Source organism: Equus asinus, chromosome 2 (genome assembly GCF_041296235.1).
Source record: "Equus asinus isolate D_3611 breed Donkey chromosome 2, EquAss-T2T_v2, whole genome shotgun sequence".
NCBI classification, from domain to species: Eukaryota; Metazoa; Chordata; class Mammalia; order Perissodactyla; family Equidae; genus Equus; species Equus asinus.
Window position 1 is genome coordinate 39,575,013 of NC_091791.1, and position 20,601 is coordinate 39,595,613.

General features: G+C 40.6%; 3 protein-coding genes across 3 annotated transcripts in view; 1 reads left to right on the forward strand and 2 right to left on the reverse strand.

Annotated features, from left to right (window-relative positions):
* The window catches only part of LOC106844970 (interferon-induced protein with tetratricopeptide repeats 1-like), a 77,572-nt gene extending 58,778 nt beyond the window's left edge, over positions 1 to 18,794 (reverse strand). The window contains exon 1 of the mRNA XM_070487543.1: positions 18,668 to 18,794. Coding sequence (XP_070343644.1) covers positions 18,668 to 18,672 — 5 coding nt within the window. The 5' untranslated portion in view covers positions 18,673 to 18,794. The remainder of the gene's footprint in view (positions 1 to 18,667) is intronic.
* LIPA (lipase A, lysosomal acid type) overlaps positions 1 to 20,601 on the forward strand; it is a 277,601-nt gene that overhangs the window by 64,558 nt on the left and 192,442 nt on the right. The window lies entirely within an intron of this gene.
* Positions 6,458 to 18,800, reverse strand: LOC106844964 (interferon-induced protein with tetratricopeptide repeats 5-like). Its single transcript, XM_044754563.2, has 2 exons — positions 18,668 to 18,800; positions 6,458 to 9,547 (listed from the first exon to the last, which is right to left on the reverse strand). Exons 1-2 carry the CDS (start codon positions 18,670 to 18,672, stop codon positions 8,107 to 8,109), a joined length of 1,446 nt encoding a protein of 481 aa, XP_044610498.2. The 5' UTR covers positions 18,673 to 18,800; the 3' UTR covers positions 6,458 to 8,106.

Consider the following 20,601-nt stretch of genomic DNA (forward strand, 5'->3'; position numbering starts at 1 on the left):
GTGGCTAATTGCATTCCTGACTAGTGATTCCTGTTGAAAGCTGCCAGTTGGGGAAGGACACATCACAGGGAATGTGACCCGTCCACCCGCTCCAGACAGACTAGACTCTTTTTTTTTTTATTGAGTTCACATCATTGTGAATTTCAGTTGTACGTTATTTCTTGGCTGTCACCATATAAGTGCTCCCGTTCACCCCTTGTGCCCACCCGCATTCCCCTGGTAACCACTGAACTGTTTTCTTTGTATGTGTGTTTGTCTATCCTACACATATGAGTGAAATCATATGGTGTTTGTCTGTCTCAGTCTAGCTTATTTTGCTTAACATAATACTCTCCAGTCCTATCCATGTTGTTGCAAATAGGATGATTTTGTCTTTTTTAATGACTGAGTAGTATGCCATTGTATATATATACTACAGCTTCTTTATCCAATCATCAGTCTATGGGCACTTGGATTGCAGTTAGGCAAGAGAAAGGAATAAAAAAATCCAAATAGGAAATGAAGAAGTGAAACTCTCACTGTTTGCAGATGGCATGATCTTATATATAGAAAACCCTAAAGAATCCATTGGAAAACTATTAGAAATAATTAACAACTACAGTAAAGTTGCAGGGTACAAAATCAACTTACAAAATCAGTTGCATTTCTATACTCTTATAATGAACTTATAGAAAGAGAACGGAAGAATACAATTCCATCTACAATCACAACCAAAAGAATAAAATACGTAGGAATAAATTTAACCAAGAAAGTGAAGGACTTATACAATGAAAAGTATAAGATGTTATTGAAAGAAATAGCTGATGACAGAAAGAGATTCCACACACATGGATTGGAAGAATAAACATAATTAAAAGGTCAATACTAACTGCCCAAAGCAATCTACAGATTCAGTGCAATCCCAATCAGAATCCCAGTGACATTCTTCACGGAAATAGAAGAAAGAATCCTAAAATTCATATGGGGCAACCAAAGACCCCAAATTGCTAAAGCAATACTGAAAAAAAAGAACAAAGCTGGAGGCATCACAATCCCTAACTTCAATATATAACACAAAGCCATAGTAATCAAAGCAGCACGATAGTGGTACAAAAAGAGGCACGCAGATCAATGGAACAGAACTGAAAGCCCAGAAATAAAACTGCACATCAACAGGCTAATCTTCAACAAAGGTGCCTAGAACATGTAATGGAGAAAAGATAGTCTCTTCAATACATGGTGTGGGGAAATCTGGACAACCACTTGCAAAAGAATGAAAGTAGAGCATTATCTAATGCCATACACAAGAATAAACTCAAAATGGATCAAAGACTTGATGATAAGTCCTGAAACCATAAAACTACTGGAAGAAAATATAGGTAGTACGCTCTTTGACATCAAACTTAAAAGGATCTTTTTGAATACTATGTCTTCTCAGACAAGGGAAACAAAAGAAAAAATAAACAAGCGGGAGTTCATCAGACTGAAGAGCTCCTGCAAAGCAAAAGAAAGTAGGATCAAAACAAAAAGACACCCCACCAATTGGGAGAAAATATTTGCAAATCATATATCCAACAAGTGGTTAATCTCCATAATATATAAGGAACTCCACAACTGAACAAGAAAAAAACAAACAGCCCGATCAAAAAACGGGCAGAGGATATGAGCAGACATTTTCCCAAAGGAGATATACAGATGGCCAATAAGCACATGAAAAGATGTTCAACATCACTAATCGTCAGGGAAATGAAAATCAAAAAACTACACTACAATACCGCCTAACACCCATTAAAATGGGTATAATTACTAAGACTAAAAATAACAAATGTTGGAGAGGGTATGGAGAAAAGGGAACCCTCATACACTGCTGGTGGGAATGCAAACTGGTGCAGCCACTATGGAAAACAATATGAAGATTCCTCAAAACACTAAAAATAGAATTACCATATGACCCAGCTATCCTACTACTGGGTATCTCCGAACAACTTGAAATCAACAGTACCCCTATGTTCATTTCAGCACTATTCACAATAGGCAAGACATGGAAGCAATCCAAGTGCCCATCGACTGATGATTGGATAAAGAAGATGTAGTATATATATATATATACAATGGCATACTACTCAGTCATTAAAAAAGACAAAATCATCCTATTTGCAACAACACAGATGGACCTGGAGGGTATTCTGCTAAGCAAAATAAACCAGACTGAGAAAGACAAACACCATATGTTTTCACTCATATGTGGAATTTAAACAAACACATGGACAAAGAAAACAGTTCAGTGGTTACCAGGGGAAGGGGGGTGGAGGGTGGGGGATGAGCACAAGGGGTGAAGGGGTGCCCTTATATGGTGATGGACAAGAAATAATGTACAACTGAAATTTCACAATGATGTAAACTATCATGAACTCAATAAAAAACAAATCATAATACCTGCGCTGGACCCCATGCCAATTACATCAGTGTCTGGGGTGGGACCTACAGATCAGCGTTTTGTTTTTTTAACTTCTCAGGTGATTCCAATGTGCAGCCAAGTTTGAGGAACAATGTGGTAGACCTTACTACTCAAAATGTAGACAGAAGAACAGCAACATCATTATAACGTAGGAGTCTGTTTAAAGTGCAGAATCTCAGGCCCTTTGTGAGATCTACAGAATCAGAATCTGCCTTTTAACAAGATTTCCAAGTGATGTGCATGTGGGTTAAAGTTTGAGAAGTGCTGTGGTAGACTGTGTTTCCCAAAGAATTGTTCTGTTTATAAGCAGCTCTTGTCGGCTGATTTCTACAAACAGGTTAGTTAAAGCAAATGATCTTTTCTATGACTCACTGTCTGAATGGCCCCTGAATGTGAGAGTTTTCCGAATTATGTGGCAAATGTTGGAGTTATTATGTACTTTAAGTTAAAAGAACAGGGCGCCATCTACAGTTCATAGTGAGGTTCCAGGTAAAGGCCTCGGGGAAGGGGAAAGGGAGGGAAAGGGAGTTGAACCTGAAAATCCAACTTCGCAGTGCAAAGGGCTAAGGTACTCTGTGTGTGTGTGTGTGTGTGTGTTTATACACATGTGTCAGAGAGAGAGAAAGATTAATATTTTTGTTAGTTGGCAACTCTGATGGATTTTGAGGAGACTCTTCACATAATTGATGAGGAGGAATTTTGGGAAGAGATTCAATGCAATTCTGGGTTAATCTCATTCTACTTTAGTTTTGATGTGGCTCCAGAGTTGGGAGTCAGGCTGTCCTTTGAAGTAAGATCCTCCTCAAACCTGATTCTTCACTATTCTTGCTTATTCCTTCTGTTATTTCCCCTAACCTTTTTATTCAGAGCTTCCACATCACACACATATATAGTTTCCCTTAGGATTTCTACTTAGAAACGGAATGCATGGGATATAGATCAGACTAGGCCAGCCCACCAAAGGTATTATAGGCTGTAATAGTCATTTTCTTACCTGGCTGATCCTCAGAATGACTTTGGGTGCTCTACAAATATATACATTTCTAGGCTCCAGCCCTACAGCCTCTAATTTAGTAGGTCTGTGGTGGGACCTGGGAATTTGGTTTTTAAGAAGCTTCACCAGTGATTCTGATTTAGGGTTACGTTTGTGAAGCACTGATACAGTGGACAGAGAGTGCACTGTAAATTAGGTCAGATCTGTTTAAAATCCTAGTCCTACCACTTAACGCCTTAGTAGCTTGTGATTTTGAGAACATTACTCAACTTCTCTGAGCCTAGGTCTATGCATTTGCAGTGTTGAGCTGGCTAAATAAGGTAACGTGTTAAAGTGCCTAATCTAGTGAATGCAAAGCAGTTTTTCTATGGGTCTTTGCCATCACAAACATATACATGTGCAGGCTGACCACATGGGTAATCTGGGTTAGTCTGATGTCCAGATCATCCCATGCCCACGTTTATCATCTACCTTTGTTACACTGAATTTGGACTAGTCCTGTTAAGACCTGTGGACCTCACAGCAGCTAGTGAATAAGCTGGTGACGGCTTCTCCGGTCATTATTTCAGTCAACACAGCCATCTGTGGTACTTCAGACACGTTCATAGGCCATAATGCCTCTGGCTGTTCTACCGATTTTTTGAAGTTATCTCAAGTACAGTTGGTAGTAGTTGCTACAATGCGAGTATAACTTCTTCCCTTGCTCTGTCTTCTATATACCACCACCCTACCAGGCTGCCCTCCAGGATGCTGAGGAGGAAAGCAGATATCTGAAGGAAGAAGAGAACCAGACTGAGGAGACACAGCACCTAAAAATCCCAACACAAAAAGTTTACCTGGGGATTCAGTGTTAAGAATGACTCTGGCTCCTTTCTGAAATTCTTTACTTGCTACAGAGAAATGTATGGAGTGGGGGAAGAAGGCACTGATTTGAATCTACATACCCTTGGTGTTTTTGGCTGCCAGTATCCAATAGCAATTTTCTTGATAATTCCACCCCTGCACCTTGCAGTCCATATGCTTCCAGGGAAGTCCCCGTTCCTGGCTTTCAGGGCCAGCTATGTGTCTCAGACCTAACTAATGAGCATGATACCTTCCTCTCTGGCTATGATGACTGAATTGAGAATGGGCATGTAACCTGAGATGACCCTATGAGACCGCAAACCTGGAATTCCTCTATGGTTAGGGGAGGAGAAATGCTGTTTCACAGACATAGAGTGCATGTGGCAGTCATCTTAGGATCACAAGGGCAGGGCTTTCTCTGAATGGAGCCAAATTAGTAAATCAGAGCTGAAAAGTAGAGAGAGTGGTTGTCTTAGTTACACTGCTTAAAAAGATTCAGTGTTGCTTAATCAAGTTGAAAACAAGATTCTTACTTTTCTGTTTTAAAGACAGCTTGGGTTTTCTATTATCTGTTCTGTTATTTGTAATGAATAGCATCTTACATACAATATTTCCTCAACAACTTCTTTAAGAGATCTGGTCATCTGAATTGAAGTGCTCAATGCTACCAAGCGACATAAAACACTTTCAAAAGCCAAATGCTCAGGTATAGGATGTCAAAGGCATACCTTAAAATGGCATGTGTGGAAAAACCTACACATAAGCAGATACTAAGTGGATAATTTGATTTTGGCTACATTAATAGAAGTATAGTTCATAGAAAAAAGAAGGGATCATTCTAACACAGTCCTAAAACCTCCCTTTAGGTATTAAGTTAAACTGAACACACACCATTAGCAAAGGGTAAAGACCATTTGAAGAGAATTCAAATTAACCATGATGGGGAGGAGCTTCAATGTCTTACGGGAGTGAGTGAAAGAAAATGGCATGTTAAGCTTAAAGCAGTCTCAGGGCCACAGGGCAACTGTGTTCAAATATTTTAAGGCATGTGTACTGGACATGTGGTTTTTGGCTACTCAGCATCACTTGACTTCCATTAATAGCCACTGATATGTATTTGGTGACTCACTTATCCCTTCAAATTTATCTGAAATAGTGCTGCTCCTGGACTATTAAATTACATCAGCCATTACATTCCCATTTTTGCTTAGGTTAGTTTGAGCTGGGTTTTCTGCCGTTTGCATCAACAGTGCTAATACAAAATGTCACCTCTAAAAATGATTAGATCTCTGAGATTCTTGATGACAGTCAAATATGTGCAAACTTGATGTCAAAAATCTTCAGCTAAATGGAAGAAACAAATTTCTAAGAATAAGGACTATTTGAAGATGAAATTATCACTTAGGAAGATAATTCAAAACTCAGTGGGGTTTTTTTGCTGAGGAAGATGTGCCCTGAGCTAAGATCTGTTGCAAATCTCCCCCTATATTGTATGTGGGCCACCACCACAGCATGAACACCAACCAGTAATGTAGGTTCACATCCAGGAACCAAACCTGGGCCGCTGAAGCGGAGCACAGTGAACTTAACCACTAGGCCACAAGGGCTGGCCCTCAAACCTCAGTTTTGATGGTTAATTGATAAAGGTGAAATCTGAGGTCTTTTTTAAAACCAAAGTCTATGAAATTAACTCTAAATAGTTATAGATTTTAGGAAGGAAAGCACAATTATTGACCAAATTTAAAGTTGTTATAAACATATTAATTTTAGTTCATTTTACAGTTTCATTTTTCATATGCTGATTTTATACTTTCTTAGTATGTCATGACTTCTTTATATTTCAAGGTTTTAATATCTAGTGAAGTTTAAAGTTATTTAGTGGACCTTAAAGTCTAGTATTTAAATACAGAGGCTTATAGTTGTATCTTTGTTTTGCTATAACTGTATTTCATTGCATGCAGTCTCTACTTGGGAACATAATCTTAATTACAACATTATTCCTAATGGGGGATAATGACTTGCTGCAAAATAAAATATTTGCTGCAAAATGGGACAAATGCTTCTACTGATACTTCTACCTTCAGTCCTTTCTGAAATAGTTGAGTAAAGATCATTCTCTTCCCTGTTTTTCCTTGTTGAATACACCAATGAAATGAGCAAAATAAAAACAGCAGAGACTTAAGTAAAACAAACTTTTTCAAAAATTTAATTCATGAGATACATTACAGTATACACGGATGTCTGCCTATGTATAGAAAAAATATCTGGAAGGATACATAGAAAATTGTTAAAAGTTTACCTTGGGGATGTAGAATTGGGATATGGTGAGGGGAGTGCTCTCACCTTTAAATTTATATACTTCTGTATATTTAAAACTTTACAATGAGAATTCATTACTTTTATAATAGTTATAACCATAATATAAATTTTAAAAGTAAAAAAATAGTAACGAGAGGTAAAACACACACACATTCATACATAGTAGTTTTAAGAGCCACACTGGCAGTATGGAGAATTAAATCACATGGCACACCTTTCCCTTAATACTGTGGTGGTAAATATAATTGTGTAGTCTATAATCAAAGAAACATTAGAGAAGCGGCTTTTAGTAACATCCCAATTTAAAAAGTGCCCTGGGATAAGAGCCCTTAAGTAGTGACTCTTCAAGGTGGATATTAAAACTGAAAGCAAGGCTTAACTATTCCTGCAGGATCTACAGCAAAACATATCAATCTGAACGTTTCAGACAAAAGAAAAAGCTTCCAAGAAGTAACTCTGGAATACTCAAACAGTTAACCAAAGGCCAGATATTGTGCGTATGACAACTCTACCCAGTTCAGACCCCAAACTAAATGCCTGAAATCTTGGCAATCCAGGGATATAAGTAGGGGGTATTTACTTTACCCATTTGCTTATCATCTCTCCACGTTTCTCAATTGGTCTGCTTTCTATGTCAATGATTTTAACATAAAATACTGCAATTTCAATTGGAAGGAATAAAATTAATGCCAACCAGATTTAGTTTAGGTTTATTCTTCTAGTTAAAAGAACCCGAGAAACTTGAGACTAATAATTTTTCATTATTCATTCTTTTCCTCATAATTATTTCTAGCTACTTAACAAACGAATATTTTGGGATATAATACTTCAGATTTCTCATGGGGCCCTAAAGTTCTGTATTTGAGGAAATTTTTTTTCTCATGCTCTAGTTTCTCTCCTTTATTGCCTTTTTTCTCATGCTCTAGTTTGTCTCCTTTTACTGAAGGACAAACTTTTTGTTAATATCAACTTTTTTCTTTCAACAAAAAGGATTCTTTAGGTGACAATCAGGTTGATGGTTAAATATCCTCATCAAAGTTAGAACATCTGTAACTGGAAGGTTCCATCTTTTGCAAGCTGCACAGTTAAGAGCTTAACTAATATAACTGTGTATTTCTGAAAGAGTGTTCTCGATGTAGGTTCAAATGCTTATATAGGATTATGCTCATTGCATAAATGAGTAATATGGGAACTTGACAAAATTGAATCAGAAAATTATTATAAATAGCAGAGATAAAAGGGTATAAAGTCATAACGGCCACAATATTTTTAAAAATTACAACAGCTGGAAGGTTGCTGTTTCTCAATGGCTTCTAGTATTTTAATTTAAAAAAATATAAAACAGCAAAAGATTCATCATAATATATATAAAGTATTTAGCATAATGCCTGGTACACAATGACCATTCAATGAAAATTGGCTCTGTAATGCACAACGGATTAAAACAATAAACAAAAATATAAGAACCCAAAAGGAAGAGAAAAGCTTAGAACTAATTTCCTAGAGTATGCATTTAAATGGAAAGTCGAAGCTCACAGAGAGCAGTAAGGAATTCTTCATTTTCTGGATCTATCTTTTGGGCCCTCTCATAGTACTCAGCAGCTTGCCTCTTTTCTCCCTCCAGCTTGTAAACAAACCCTAGGGCACTTAAACTCTGCACATCTGAAGCATTGTGACCAAGTCTCTTGGTAGCCAATTTCTTCAGAGCACTTGTCAGTTTGGTGCGCACGGATGACCTGTCTTTGACCTTTAAGGCTTCTAAATAATGGTGGATGGCAGTATTTTCTGATTTACGGTGAAATTCCTGAAAGCGGCCATAGTGGTAGTGGATCTGATGTTTGTGATCATCAGTTATGTTCTCCAGACGAAGGGCTTTCTGGAAAACCTCTTCAGCATTGTTATACTGGCCTCCCTCAGCATACATGTTGGCCAGGTCTGTGTAGGCAAACGCATACATAGAGTCTCGTTGCACAGCTGTTTCAAAATGAAATATAGCAGATGTAATCAGCTTATCAACTTTCAGTTTATCCTTTCCTTTAGGTCTATTGCGAGCGGCCTTCTTGATCTGGATCATTTGTGCCCTATAGCAAAGTCCCATTTGGTGATGCACGAAAGAAGAGGTTGGTGTCACCTCCAAGGCCTTTCTCAAAAGTTCAAGAGCTCTGTCCCAGGAATTTTTCCTCCTGTAGAATTTGGCTACATAACGAAGGACATATGGTTGGGATGATATTTGGTCCAGGATTTCTTCAATATACTTTTCCCCTTCAGCTTCTGCATGAACATCTTGAAGCTTCAGTGCCAGAAAAACCTTAACGTAGGTGTTATCTGGGTTCAAGGTAACAGCCTTCCTCAGAGGCCCCAGAGAAAAGCTCTTTATAGACTCTTCTCTATCAAAATCATCCAGCCGATACACTGTGATGGCATAGCCGATGTTAAATTCTGGATTGTCAGGTTCCGCTTCCAGAGCCTTCTCAAAAGCCACTTTAGCCTTATGGTAATACTTTCCTCCAAATTTCAAGAGTGCCCACCCTTTCTCACAGTCAATCTCAGGACACTCCAACTTGTAGTGGGAAGGACTGGACAATTTCTTGCAGACATTCCCTACCTTGTCTATATACGTTTGAGCTTCTTTAAGCTGGTCCATGTGATAATACACCCAGGCATAGTTTCCCCAAGTGACCAGACTTCGTACTTCTTCTTTGTCTGAGTGTTCACGCTGGATTATTTCTTCTGCTTGTTCCAAGCACTCTAGGGCATCTTTATTTTGGCCTTTCAGGTGTTTCACATAGGCCAATAGGTTATAGAGAGTAAGCCTGGATTCTGTGGTAAGAAATTCAAGCTGTTGCCCAATTGTGTCTTCCACATCAAACAGAATGTCTTCCTTAAGTAAACTCCATGTAAAGTGACATTCTAACTCCAACAGAATGGCCTTCAAGGAGTCTTCAGGAATTTCACTGTCAAAGACAAACTCCTTTTTAGTTTTCAAAGAAATAAAGGAAATCATCAATTTTTAAACCTTAAATCCTGTTCTTTCCTTAACCACCAATTTTATCTTTTATTTGGTCTTACAGTTAAAGCAGTAGGCTCCTATAACTTTATACTAGTTTCCTCTGTGTACAGTTATGTCTCAGAAATATTCCATTAAATTTTCATTATTTATTCCAAAATCCATTCTGGAGGGATGACAGGGTTTTCTATGTTATAGGGTATGTATTTCCTTTTAGCAGTCACTAACCCATGAGTACCACTTCTTTTTAGAAAGGGGACTTTAAAATGTTTCATTAACTAGCCTTGAAAATTAAGAATGAATATATACACAGTCGATAATTAACATAAAATTCCATTTCTGTATTATGAGTAGTAAAGGGAGAAAAGAGTGATAAATGAGAAAAAGAAGTACATTGAAGAAGACAGAGAAACCACATGAATATATCATTTTTGCAAAGACATATAGAAAGAACAAAAAAAACCAAAAGATAGAAAAAGAAAACCTCACAGAGAGAAAAGGCATAGAAACACATGAGAACAGGTATAGCAAGAGATAGGGAGAAGCGTTAAGTTTGAGACAGATAATAGGAGAGTTAACACAGATTTAGAAAAAATGAGGAAAAGGCAAAAAGAATCTTAGTAGGTTTTTTGTAAGTGCCATATCCTTCTGACCTCTGGAGTTGCAGGCAATAATAAAGGCTAATGCTTACTTATCTCCTCTTAATATTCACTTCAAGAGATATTTGTTGAGTTCCCTTTTTGGGAGGCATATTGTGATCTCTATAGGGCCCAGTGGAAACCCTGTTTCTGAAACTAGGGAGATGAAGGGGGAAGGAAGGGATAGGAATTATGTATTCATCACTGACAGCCTTTTATATGCAAGATCTTCTGAATAACCCTGGGGATGTAACTGTGAACAAGACACAGTCCTGCTTATACAAAGCCTATATTATACGTAAACAGTCAATTACAATTCAGCATTCCAAAAAAGTTCCATGGAAGTGGCCCAAGAAGGGGACACAGTCCAGTGTTGTGGACATCTGTGGCTTTTACTTGATGAGGATCCCTTCTTTTGGTTTTCCTTTGTGGAACAATCTCTCCCCCTACTCTCAGTCCATGTGATTTGAGACAGGCTGTCCACCCTTCACTCCAGTCTGCAGGAAGGCAAAAGATACTCCAGCCATTCCCCAGTCCTAGTGATTTATTCAGAGATAGTCCAATTAAAATATGATTTTGTTGAAATGGGACCTTGCTCAAACTATTTCTCTTCCCTCCAAAAATTTTAAGCTGGTAGAAAATATGTTTGGAGTTGCTGGCGGTTATCTTTCCAAACTCTTGGGGAGAACCTTCCTGAGAAAGAATGAAACATAGAGAAAGCAGACTTAGACAGGAAGAAAGATGGATTGCTCATGGAACCGACTAGATACCTCAACCCAGTCTTGCCTGGATCACCCTGTCCATCACTGGACTTCTATTTTCTTACACAAATAATCTCTCTTTCTCTCTTTTTGCTTAACCAGTTTGAATTGGGTTTGTACTGTCTGCAACTGACAAAGTCCTAATAATAGACCCAATTTTATTTGTTTGTTTTGCTGATGATGGTGAGGCAGTCAGGAAAGGCTTTCTAAATCTATTACTGGCCATAATTAAGGGTCACAAGAAATATACAGAAAAAAATTACTTAAGGCTTCTCTCCAAGAGAGAATGCTCTAATTATGAGATGAACAGTGTACTGTGTGTGTATTTTCCTTTCTGCTGCAAACAGGAGCCCCCTCTCTGTATGTACAATATAAATATATATTTGGAAATTTATGGAAACTATATTAATATTTCTATCAAGAAACCTTTAGTGATCACCTCACTCATACTTGCCAGGCAATATTCTAGTTGTAGTGGATGGAAGAGTAAACAAGACAGAAAGGGGTCCTTTCTTTGTGGTAATTTCAATCTGCATGAGGAGGGAACAAAAGAAGTGGACAGAAAATAAACATGTAAACAAATCAATGGACAACATAATTCCAGACAATAAGTGTAAAGAAAAAAAAATACCAGAGTAATGGGATTAAATGGTGTTGGGTGGGGGTATTTTAGTTATCCTTGACAAGGAATAGCCCTTGTAGAAAGGGGCAATTGAAGGAAGATCTCAACAATGAAAGGAGGCATTCATAGAAGACCTGAGGGCAGAATGGTCTAAACCAGTGCTTCTCCACCAGGGTGGTTTTGCCCCCCAGGGAACATTTGGTAAAGTGTGGAGACAATGTGGTTGTCACCACTGGAGGAATGCTACTGGCATCTACTAGGTCAAAACCAGGGATGCTGTTAAATACCATACAATACAGGTCAGCCCCAACAATGTCAATAGTGCTGAGGTTGAGAAACATTGGTTTGTGCTAGGGAACCAGTGAGCACAAAGGCCTCATGTGAGAACAAACTTGGAAAGTTCAGAGGAGAGAAACAAGAAAAGTATGGCTGAACGATAGTAAACAAAAAGGAGAGTAGCCGGAGATGAGGTGTAGTAGTAGGCAGGGCCAGATGATGCAGGGCTTGGAATATAAATTTTAGTCTAATTGCAAAGGGAAATCACTGGAGGCAGATTTCTAAGTAGGGAAATGATCATGATTGATCTAGGTTTTAAAAAATCCCTCTGGCTGCTCTGTGGAGACAGGATGATAAGGGCTCAAGAGAGGAAGTTGGGAAACTAGTGGGAAGCTATTTATTCAACAAATATTTATTGAGAGCCTACTATGTGCAGGGTACTGTTTAAGTATTAGGAATACAACAATGAACAAAACAGAAAAAAAAAATCCTGACACTCTGTAGCTTACATTCTAATACAGGGGTGGGGTATGCCATAAAAAGACCAAATAATAAATGAAAATATACAGTGTGTAAGATGATAATAAGTGCTAAGGAGAAAAATAAAGCAGGAGAGGGGAATGGGAGGCTGGCAGGGGGTCTGGGAGGTAACTAAAATTTAAATAGCTTGGGCAGAGCAAATGTCCCTGAAAGAGACATGAAAGCAGCTCTTGAAGAAATCCAGGGAGAGATGATACAAGCTTGTACTGAAGGGCTAGTGAGGACTGGATAGTTAGTTATATTTTGGAGGCAGAGCTGACATGTCTTTCTGATGGATTGGGTGTGGGGAGGACCATGAGGGAAAGAGGGAATCAAGAATAATTCCTATGCTTTTGACTTCAGGAACTGAGTGGATATATCAAGAGGACTATTTGGAAATGTTACATTTGCGATCTGTATTGGACATTCAAGTGAAGATGACAAGTATGAAGTTGGATATTAATGAAGAAAATTCTGGAGATGAGGAGTGACACTAGAACTCAGGATATAAAACTGGAAGTCATCAGCATGCAGATTAACTTTAAAACCATGAGATCTAGAATGAAATTACCTTAGGAGTGAGTGCAAATGGAGGTCAAAAACTAAGCTGTAAGACATTACAGGTCAAGCAGAATAGAAGGACAGGAAAGGAGGCCAAGAAAGAATAATCAGTGAGGGAGCAGGAGAGCCGAGCAATCTGGTGTCAAGAAAGCCTAAGGAAGAAAATATTTATTTCAAGAAAGAAAGATGAATATTCAATGTGTAAAATGATTCTAAGAGGTTCAGAAAATGAGGACAGAGATGAGACCACTGTTTTTGGCAGAAGTAAACCTGTGGGGGACCTTGATAAATGTTTATTAGAATGGTGGGGATGAACACATTACTGGAGAGGGTTGAGGGCATAATGGGAGGTGAAGAAGTGGATATGGGGAATATACGCCACTGTATCAAGGAATTTTACTATGAAGGGAGTAGAGAAATAGAGCCACTGCTGGAGGGAGGCTGGAGGAATTGTCAAAAAATATTTTAATCATGATATGTTTTAATGACTTAATGATATGCCGATGGGAATGATCCAGTATTAAGGGAGAAAATGATGCTTGTAGGAGAGAAGGAGGAAATTGCAAGAAAGATGGAATATGAAGCAAAGTAAAGCTATCCATTGTTAATGCTCAAATCTTTATCTCCAGCCTCAAACTCCTAACCATGGTTGCTATGCCCTTCATCATCTGGCCCATGTCTACTTCTCTAGCTTCATTTTGTACCACTGTCTTCTTGCTCACTGCACTCCAGACATACTAGCCCTTAAAACAATTTTATTGTTTCTTATTTCTTATGCCACGTATGTACCCACCTCAGGGCACCTGTACCTCCCTTTTATTCCCTCTGTGAACTCTTCCTAACAGAGTTCAAGGGCTTACTTATTCTCCTAATTCTGGTCTTGGCTCAAATGTCAGCTCTTCACAGAGGCCTACCCCTGACCACCTTAGCTAAAGCTGCACCCCCACCTTGCCAGTCATCCTAAAGTCTACTCTATCACATTTTCCTGTTCTTTATAGCATTTATGCCAATATTCATTGGGCGTTTGGAAGGAGGAGGAGAGGGCTTTGAATCTAATATGAGATTGAGGGTTTTGTTTCTTTTTCTTCTGCCAAAAGCCCCCCAGGTACATAGTTGTATCTTCTAGTTGTGAGTGCCTCTAGCTGTGCTATTGAGATTGAGGTTTTAAACTGAATTGGACTAAGTTTTCAGCAACTGGAAAGCGGCTATCCTAATAGCCAAAAGTAACAGAAAAGTTAGAGAACTGGATTAACTGCACAACTAGTGGTAGTGATTGGAAAATAATACCATTTCATATTTATAATCTAATATATTACTCCATGAAATGTTTTCCAACTTTACACTATTTAAACATTAACATTTAAGTTAGCTTATAATGATTAATTTCAATTTTTATAATTTTTTCATATTTATTCTCTTTCTCTGTGTATATACATTCAAACTTGTATACAGGTCCCAGATTTTAGTGACTGTAGGTTCTAAACTTAAGCTTTTCAATAGAACTTCCTGCCATGAAGAAAATGTTCTTACCTCTGCTGTCAATATTGTAGACATTAGACACATGTGTCCTCTGATCACTTGAAATGTGGCTCGTACTGAGGAATTGAATTTTTTATTTACTTTTAATTAATTTATTACTTTATTAATTATTAATTTATTTACTTTTAATATGTCTAGTGGCCACTGGATGGGACAGGATAGTTGGAGACACTGGGCATTTAGGACTTAATGGATAAAAAGGCCTCAAGCCCAACAGGTTAGAGTTCTCCTTTAACTTGAAATTTCTGATATTTTATTCAAGGTCAAGAGCTAAATTAAATGGCAAAGAAGAATGTGTTTGAAAAAACAACTTTATGCATATGACCTGGGCTCCCTGCAGACTCAGCTCAGTAGTATAAATGTTATACTATTTATAAAATACTATCTAGAATCAGATGAGTACTCAAAAAAATAAAATTACCATTCACTGATAGTTTATACATGCTGGGCAGTGTGCCAAGCACTTTATACAAATTACATGTCATTTTTATAACAATCTCTCATTATTTTCACAATTTTATGGATGAGGACTGGGAGACAGTTTAAATTACACGTTAAAGGTTACACAGCTATTAAAGTGGCTGAGCCAAGATTCAAACCTAGTTCTGCCTGACTCAAAAACTAATGACTTTCAACAATAATGCTATACTATCTCTTTAATATAAAAATTGGAAGTTATCTTCTAGAATAGTTCGCTTTAAAATGTAAGATATATCTAATGTATGTAAAATTCACTTTACTTCAGGAGGACCTAAAGAGAAAACATGAAGGGATTTTAGACCAGCTTAAAGAGTAGGTAAGAGATCTGTGTGACTAACCATTAGAAAAGACATGCTGGATACGTAAAAGTCTCAGGTTAAGAAATCATTTGTTTCAAATATGAGTCCTCAATCTAAAGTCACAGCATTCCACATTGTTGGAGTTGTTTTGAGAGGGAACAACTTCTCAGTAGGACGTGCTGTGCAGAGTGCTTCAGACATGGAGCTACAGAGATTTCTTTCTTTAGGGGTGATTAATGATCTCTCTCAAAAGACCTAGGTAAAAATGTATTAGAAGTGATCTGAAGGAAAAGCAAGAATCTTAGTTATCAAAGATATAATTATCATTATTAAGATAAGTGAACTGAAATACCTCTTTTCCCGACAATTCAAACTTTCTGATATATATGCTGATGGTCTTCTAACGTATTTCCTCTAACTCTGATCTCTCCCCTGAATTCCAGACTTACCTAATCTTCAATTCACATCTTCAATTACAAGTTCAACTAGCAACTCAAATAAACATATCCAATACAGAAATCTGGGCTCCTTGAGCATGTTCCTCCCTCAGTCTTCCCCACCTTGTTTGGCACCTCTTAGTTCCAAGGCCAAATAACCTAGGAGTAATCTTTGATTGCTCCTCTTCTCTCAACTCCTCATTCAATCCAATAGGAAGTCCTCTTAATTCTACCACCCAGATGCATCTCAAATCCATCCACTTTTCTCCATTTCCACTGCTAATTTCCTAGTCTAAAACACAATTACCTTCCCTTTGAGCTGCGGAAAAATCTGGTCTCCCTGCTTCCACTTTTGGTTCCCACATAGTACCAGTAGACTTTTGAAAATGTAAACCAGATTATGTCCGTACCCTGGCTTAAAATCTCCCAATGACTTCCCAACATCCCTAGATATTAATCCAGCCCTTGCCATGTCCTACAAGTCCCTAAAGGAGCTGGCCTCATCTGTCTGTCCAGCCTTCTCTCCTACTACTCTCTTCATTTACTGTGCTTTAGACATACTGACCTTCTTCCTATCTTGAACATATCAAGTTCAAGGACTTTTACGCCTGTTATGTTTACTCAGATTGCTCTGCTCCTAAATTTTTGCATGACTAGCTCTTTCCTGTAAGTTCAGCTTAAATATTCCCTATCTAAGAGGCTGCCTGTGGCATAGCTATCTAAGATAGCCCCCTGCATTCTACATCACTGTCTTAGCCCATTACACTATTTTATTTTCCTTATAGCACTTATCACTTTCTGAATTATGTTGATTCTTTACTCACTTATCTACTGTTTGTCTATTTCCCCATTTAAATGTAAGCCCCATGAGAATAGGGACCTTGTTTTGATTTTATTTTTTCACCTCTGTGTCCCCAGCATCTGTTATCCTAGGCATATGGTAGAAGCTCAACAAATAAATATTTGTTGAATGAGTGAATGAATGCAGTTGCATTTTGGAAACTTCTGGCATGTCCAGCCCAGAGGCATGAGTCTAGCATAAAAAGCACCTAAATGCCAGATGAGGGAATTTCTGTTAGTTCTTCCCTTCTGCTAATAAAGACAGAAGCTCTAAACTTTCTCTCACTTCACTCTGCCCTATCCCACTTGTCTTTCTATCTTGGCATGCTCTGTGTCTGACTTCATGTTTGGATTTTGAAAATAGGTTTTGGGGGCCGGCTCCGTAGCGGAGTGGTTAAGTTTGCGCACTCCGCTGCCGTGGCCCAGGGTTCAGATCCTGGGCGTGGACATGGCATCGCTCGTCAGGCCACGTTGAGGCGGCATCCCACATCCCACAACTAGAACGACCTGCAACTAAGATATACAACTGTGTACAGGGCGGGTTTGGGGAGATAAAGCAGAAAAAAAAAAAAAAAGATTGGCAAGTTGTTAGCCCAGGTGCCAATCCTTAAAAAAAAAAAAAAAGAAGAAAATAGGTTTTGGACTGTTTCATACAATCCTGATTAGGAAACCTGGCAAGACCGTGCCTTGGTAGTTGTTCCTTTCTCTGGGGTAACTGTACCAAAATCCTAGGCACGACATGCCATGAGCTGAACAGCCTGCCCAGATCCATGACAATATGGGCTTAGCAGCCCCATGCCCATCCATAGAGTAAAATGAACACCTGCTTCTGTCTGGAAGGTTTCTATCAGCTCAGCCCAAGGACAATGAGTAGGGCTGCCTCAGGCATTCTGAATGTGGTCTGAGATCTCAAAGGGATTTTCAGACTCCACTGCTTTGCCTAGACTCTGTGGAATCTCTGCATAACTGGATGCCATGAGTTTTCCTTTTTTAAACTTTGTTCACTTAAGTTGTAAACTTTGTCTCCGGGAGGCTGGCGGAGAGCGACTATTGTGTCTGAAGGGGTATTTATCTTCAGGCAATTCTGGAGTTTTGCCTGGAAGGAGCAGTCTTTCACTGTTCCTGGGAGACAGTCCCCAATGGGGTTCATCCCTCTTCCACCCCATCTTGCATATAGATACTGTGCACCCCGTTTTTCCTGTTTCTCCAGTCTCCTTCCTGATACCTCCCTCCCTTCTTACAAATGTTCGAAGTGAGGCACTTATTTTCTTCTTTACTTACAATAATAGTCAAGATATGCAAATAGCATGTGCTAAGCAATTAACCCTTTCCACAGTCCTAAGAGATGGCTGCCATTAAGTTTTATAACATCTAAGAAACAGACTCACCGAGTTTAGGAAACTTTGCTTTGGGTCACCCAACTAGAAGTTGTGCAGAGTCAGCATTCAGAACAAAGGACTATCTGCCTCAGGCGCCCAAGATCTTAACCTCTCAGTCTTCAACTTCTGAAATGCGGATGGTTCAGTGACCACATGCAAGGCAGGGTGCTAGCCCCGGGGACAGGACACAAAATGGGGACGAAAAGGACCCCACCAGCATGCACTAGTGAAGGGGACGGGGAAGAAATCATCATAGAAGAGCGGATCGGGCGGAGCAGTAAGACCGTGTAGCGGAACAAAGGTAGCTCCCGGGGAGGGAGGAACTCAGACCCACAAATCAGGCAAAATGGCAGCAGCAGACGATGCGCCGCCTGGAGGGCTGCGGCCAAACCGCGTCTGCACACACTGAGGGAACGGCAGCTGCAGCCCTGGGAAGGAGGGGACGGCCACGGCCCTAAGGGGATCCGCGCAGCCGCCAGGGAGACAGGCCTCCCGGGGCGCGTGCGCTCGGCCACCCTCGCCGACAGGCCCGACTTCAGACGCCCGGGACCCGCACAGGGCTCCGGGACGCGTCCCCAACCAGGCGCCCGGCTGCGGGGCGCGAGGGGCTCGGCCCCTCAAAGGGCCGCAGCGCTGCGCTGGAAACGGGACAAGGAGAAACACCGGTGTGAAGAAAGGCATACGCAGAGTTGGGAGGAGCGGGGAAGAGCCCTTACCTCATGGCGGCGGGGTCGGCGAGGGAAGCCGCAGCCCCTCGGGCTTTCTCCTCAGGACTGGGAGCACGAGCTGACAAGCGGCGGCGCGCGCCCGGGCGCGTCCGTGTGCGTGGGCGCGGGTGTGTGCGTGGGCGCGGGTGTGTCCGTGGGCGCGGGTGTGTCCGTGGGCACTGGCGTGTGCTCCCCCGCGGCGGCTACCTTTCTTTATCGGTGCCCCGGGGTTGGTCTTCTTGAAGGCGGGACCGATGGGGAAAGGGTAACTAGAAAGTTAATCTGATCCGCGACTGGGCGGCGTCCAGCTGTAGGAAACGAAACTTCTGCAAGAGGTGAGGGGGGCCCTGGCCGGTCTGAGGAGCTGAGAGGAGAGGTCTTGGGAGCCCGGGGTCGTTGGGTGCGGAGTTTGAAGCCGGGGCCTTTGAACCTGGGGACTTTGGTCTTCGCTCTCACCTGTCTCATGGAGGCCGCGTGCCTCTCCATTGAGTTGTTTTTGTTTTGAAGAACGTGACAGGAGATTGTTCAGCGTGATTTGTGTTATGAGGGTGGCAGCGATGCTCTTTCCATCTTTATGTACCCTGAGCTGAAACGGAAGTCCCTGCTCCCATTCTTGTCTCAACAGACAACACAGGTGGTGCACCTGTGCCATTATTTCCGTTGTGTAAATATAGAGAAATTTGGGGGTCAAATGTATATATATATTTTATAGTTCCCTAGCTATTGCTGAATAGCTTTGCAAAGAGATTTATACACCCTCACCCACAATCCTATGAGAGCGGTTGCCTTCTGTGCCCTTGTCAACCATGCTTCCTGTAATAAGGTCCTAATAAAGAAGGGGTGGTATTGGGAATCTAAGCAGAAAGTGCTAAATACACTAAAGTTTTGTCCCCTTCGAATTCAATCATTCATTCATTCAACAAATTTATTAAGCGACTGCTAAGAGCCAGACATTGTTCAAGGCACTGTCAATACAGCAATGAATAAAACAGACAAGGGACAAGCCCTGCCTCCTCACTGTCTTCTGCGTCTGGCTCCTGGATATGCAGAGAGGGACAAGATAATTCTCAAACTTTGAGAAAAACTTAAAAAGGCACCAGTTATCACTTTTATATCATTCCGTTGACTTTGCTTTGTAAATGGACAGCGATGTACAGTCTCATTCTGTGGCCACTAGTCTGAACACTGCTGACTTTATTTTTTAATTCGAGAATGCCAACGAGACATGTAGGTTTATTGGCTTTACTTAGAGGGAGGGTGTCCAGTGGCGGCCAGCTGGACGGAAGTATACGAATACCTACATCCGCCCCCTAAGAGAAGCTTGCTTAAGTAGGCAGAGGAACAAAGGCTGCATGCTTGCCAAAGGGCTGTCCTTGGTAGGACCAGTGTTCCTAGGAACAGTAGGTGACATGGAGGGTCTCTGTGTCCCTGTAAGACAGGATGTTGTTCTTCTGGGATAAGGGAGGATCCAGGCTGGCCAGGCCCAGATGGTTACAAATCCCGGTAGCTGGGCTGCCTGCCCAGAAGGGAGCCAGAAGCACATGGTTGCAATGGGCCTAGGGATTTTTGCTAAGCAAGCAAGGCCCAGGCCCTCCATTATGTCAGATGGTGCTATGGAGAAAAAGCATAGAGAGGGTTGGAGTGCAGGGTGTTCTGCTGTTATAGATATGTTGGTAAGAGAAGGTTTCACTGAGAATGTGGCAGTTGAACAGAGATCCGAAGGGGGTGAAGGAGTGAGCACTGTGGATATGGGGCTAGGGAAGAGCATTCAAGGCAGGGGAAACAGGAGGTGCAAAGGCCTGGAGGTCAGAGCACACTTGGCATGTGTGGGTGGTGTGTGTGGAGTGGGGAGAGCAGGGGGGAAGTCTGAAGAAATGAGGTCAGTGAGGTAATGTGAGTGTGGTGGGCCTCTGGGCTATTGTAATGTTTATCCGAAGTGGGAA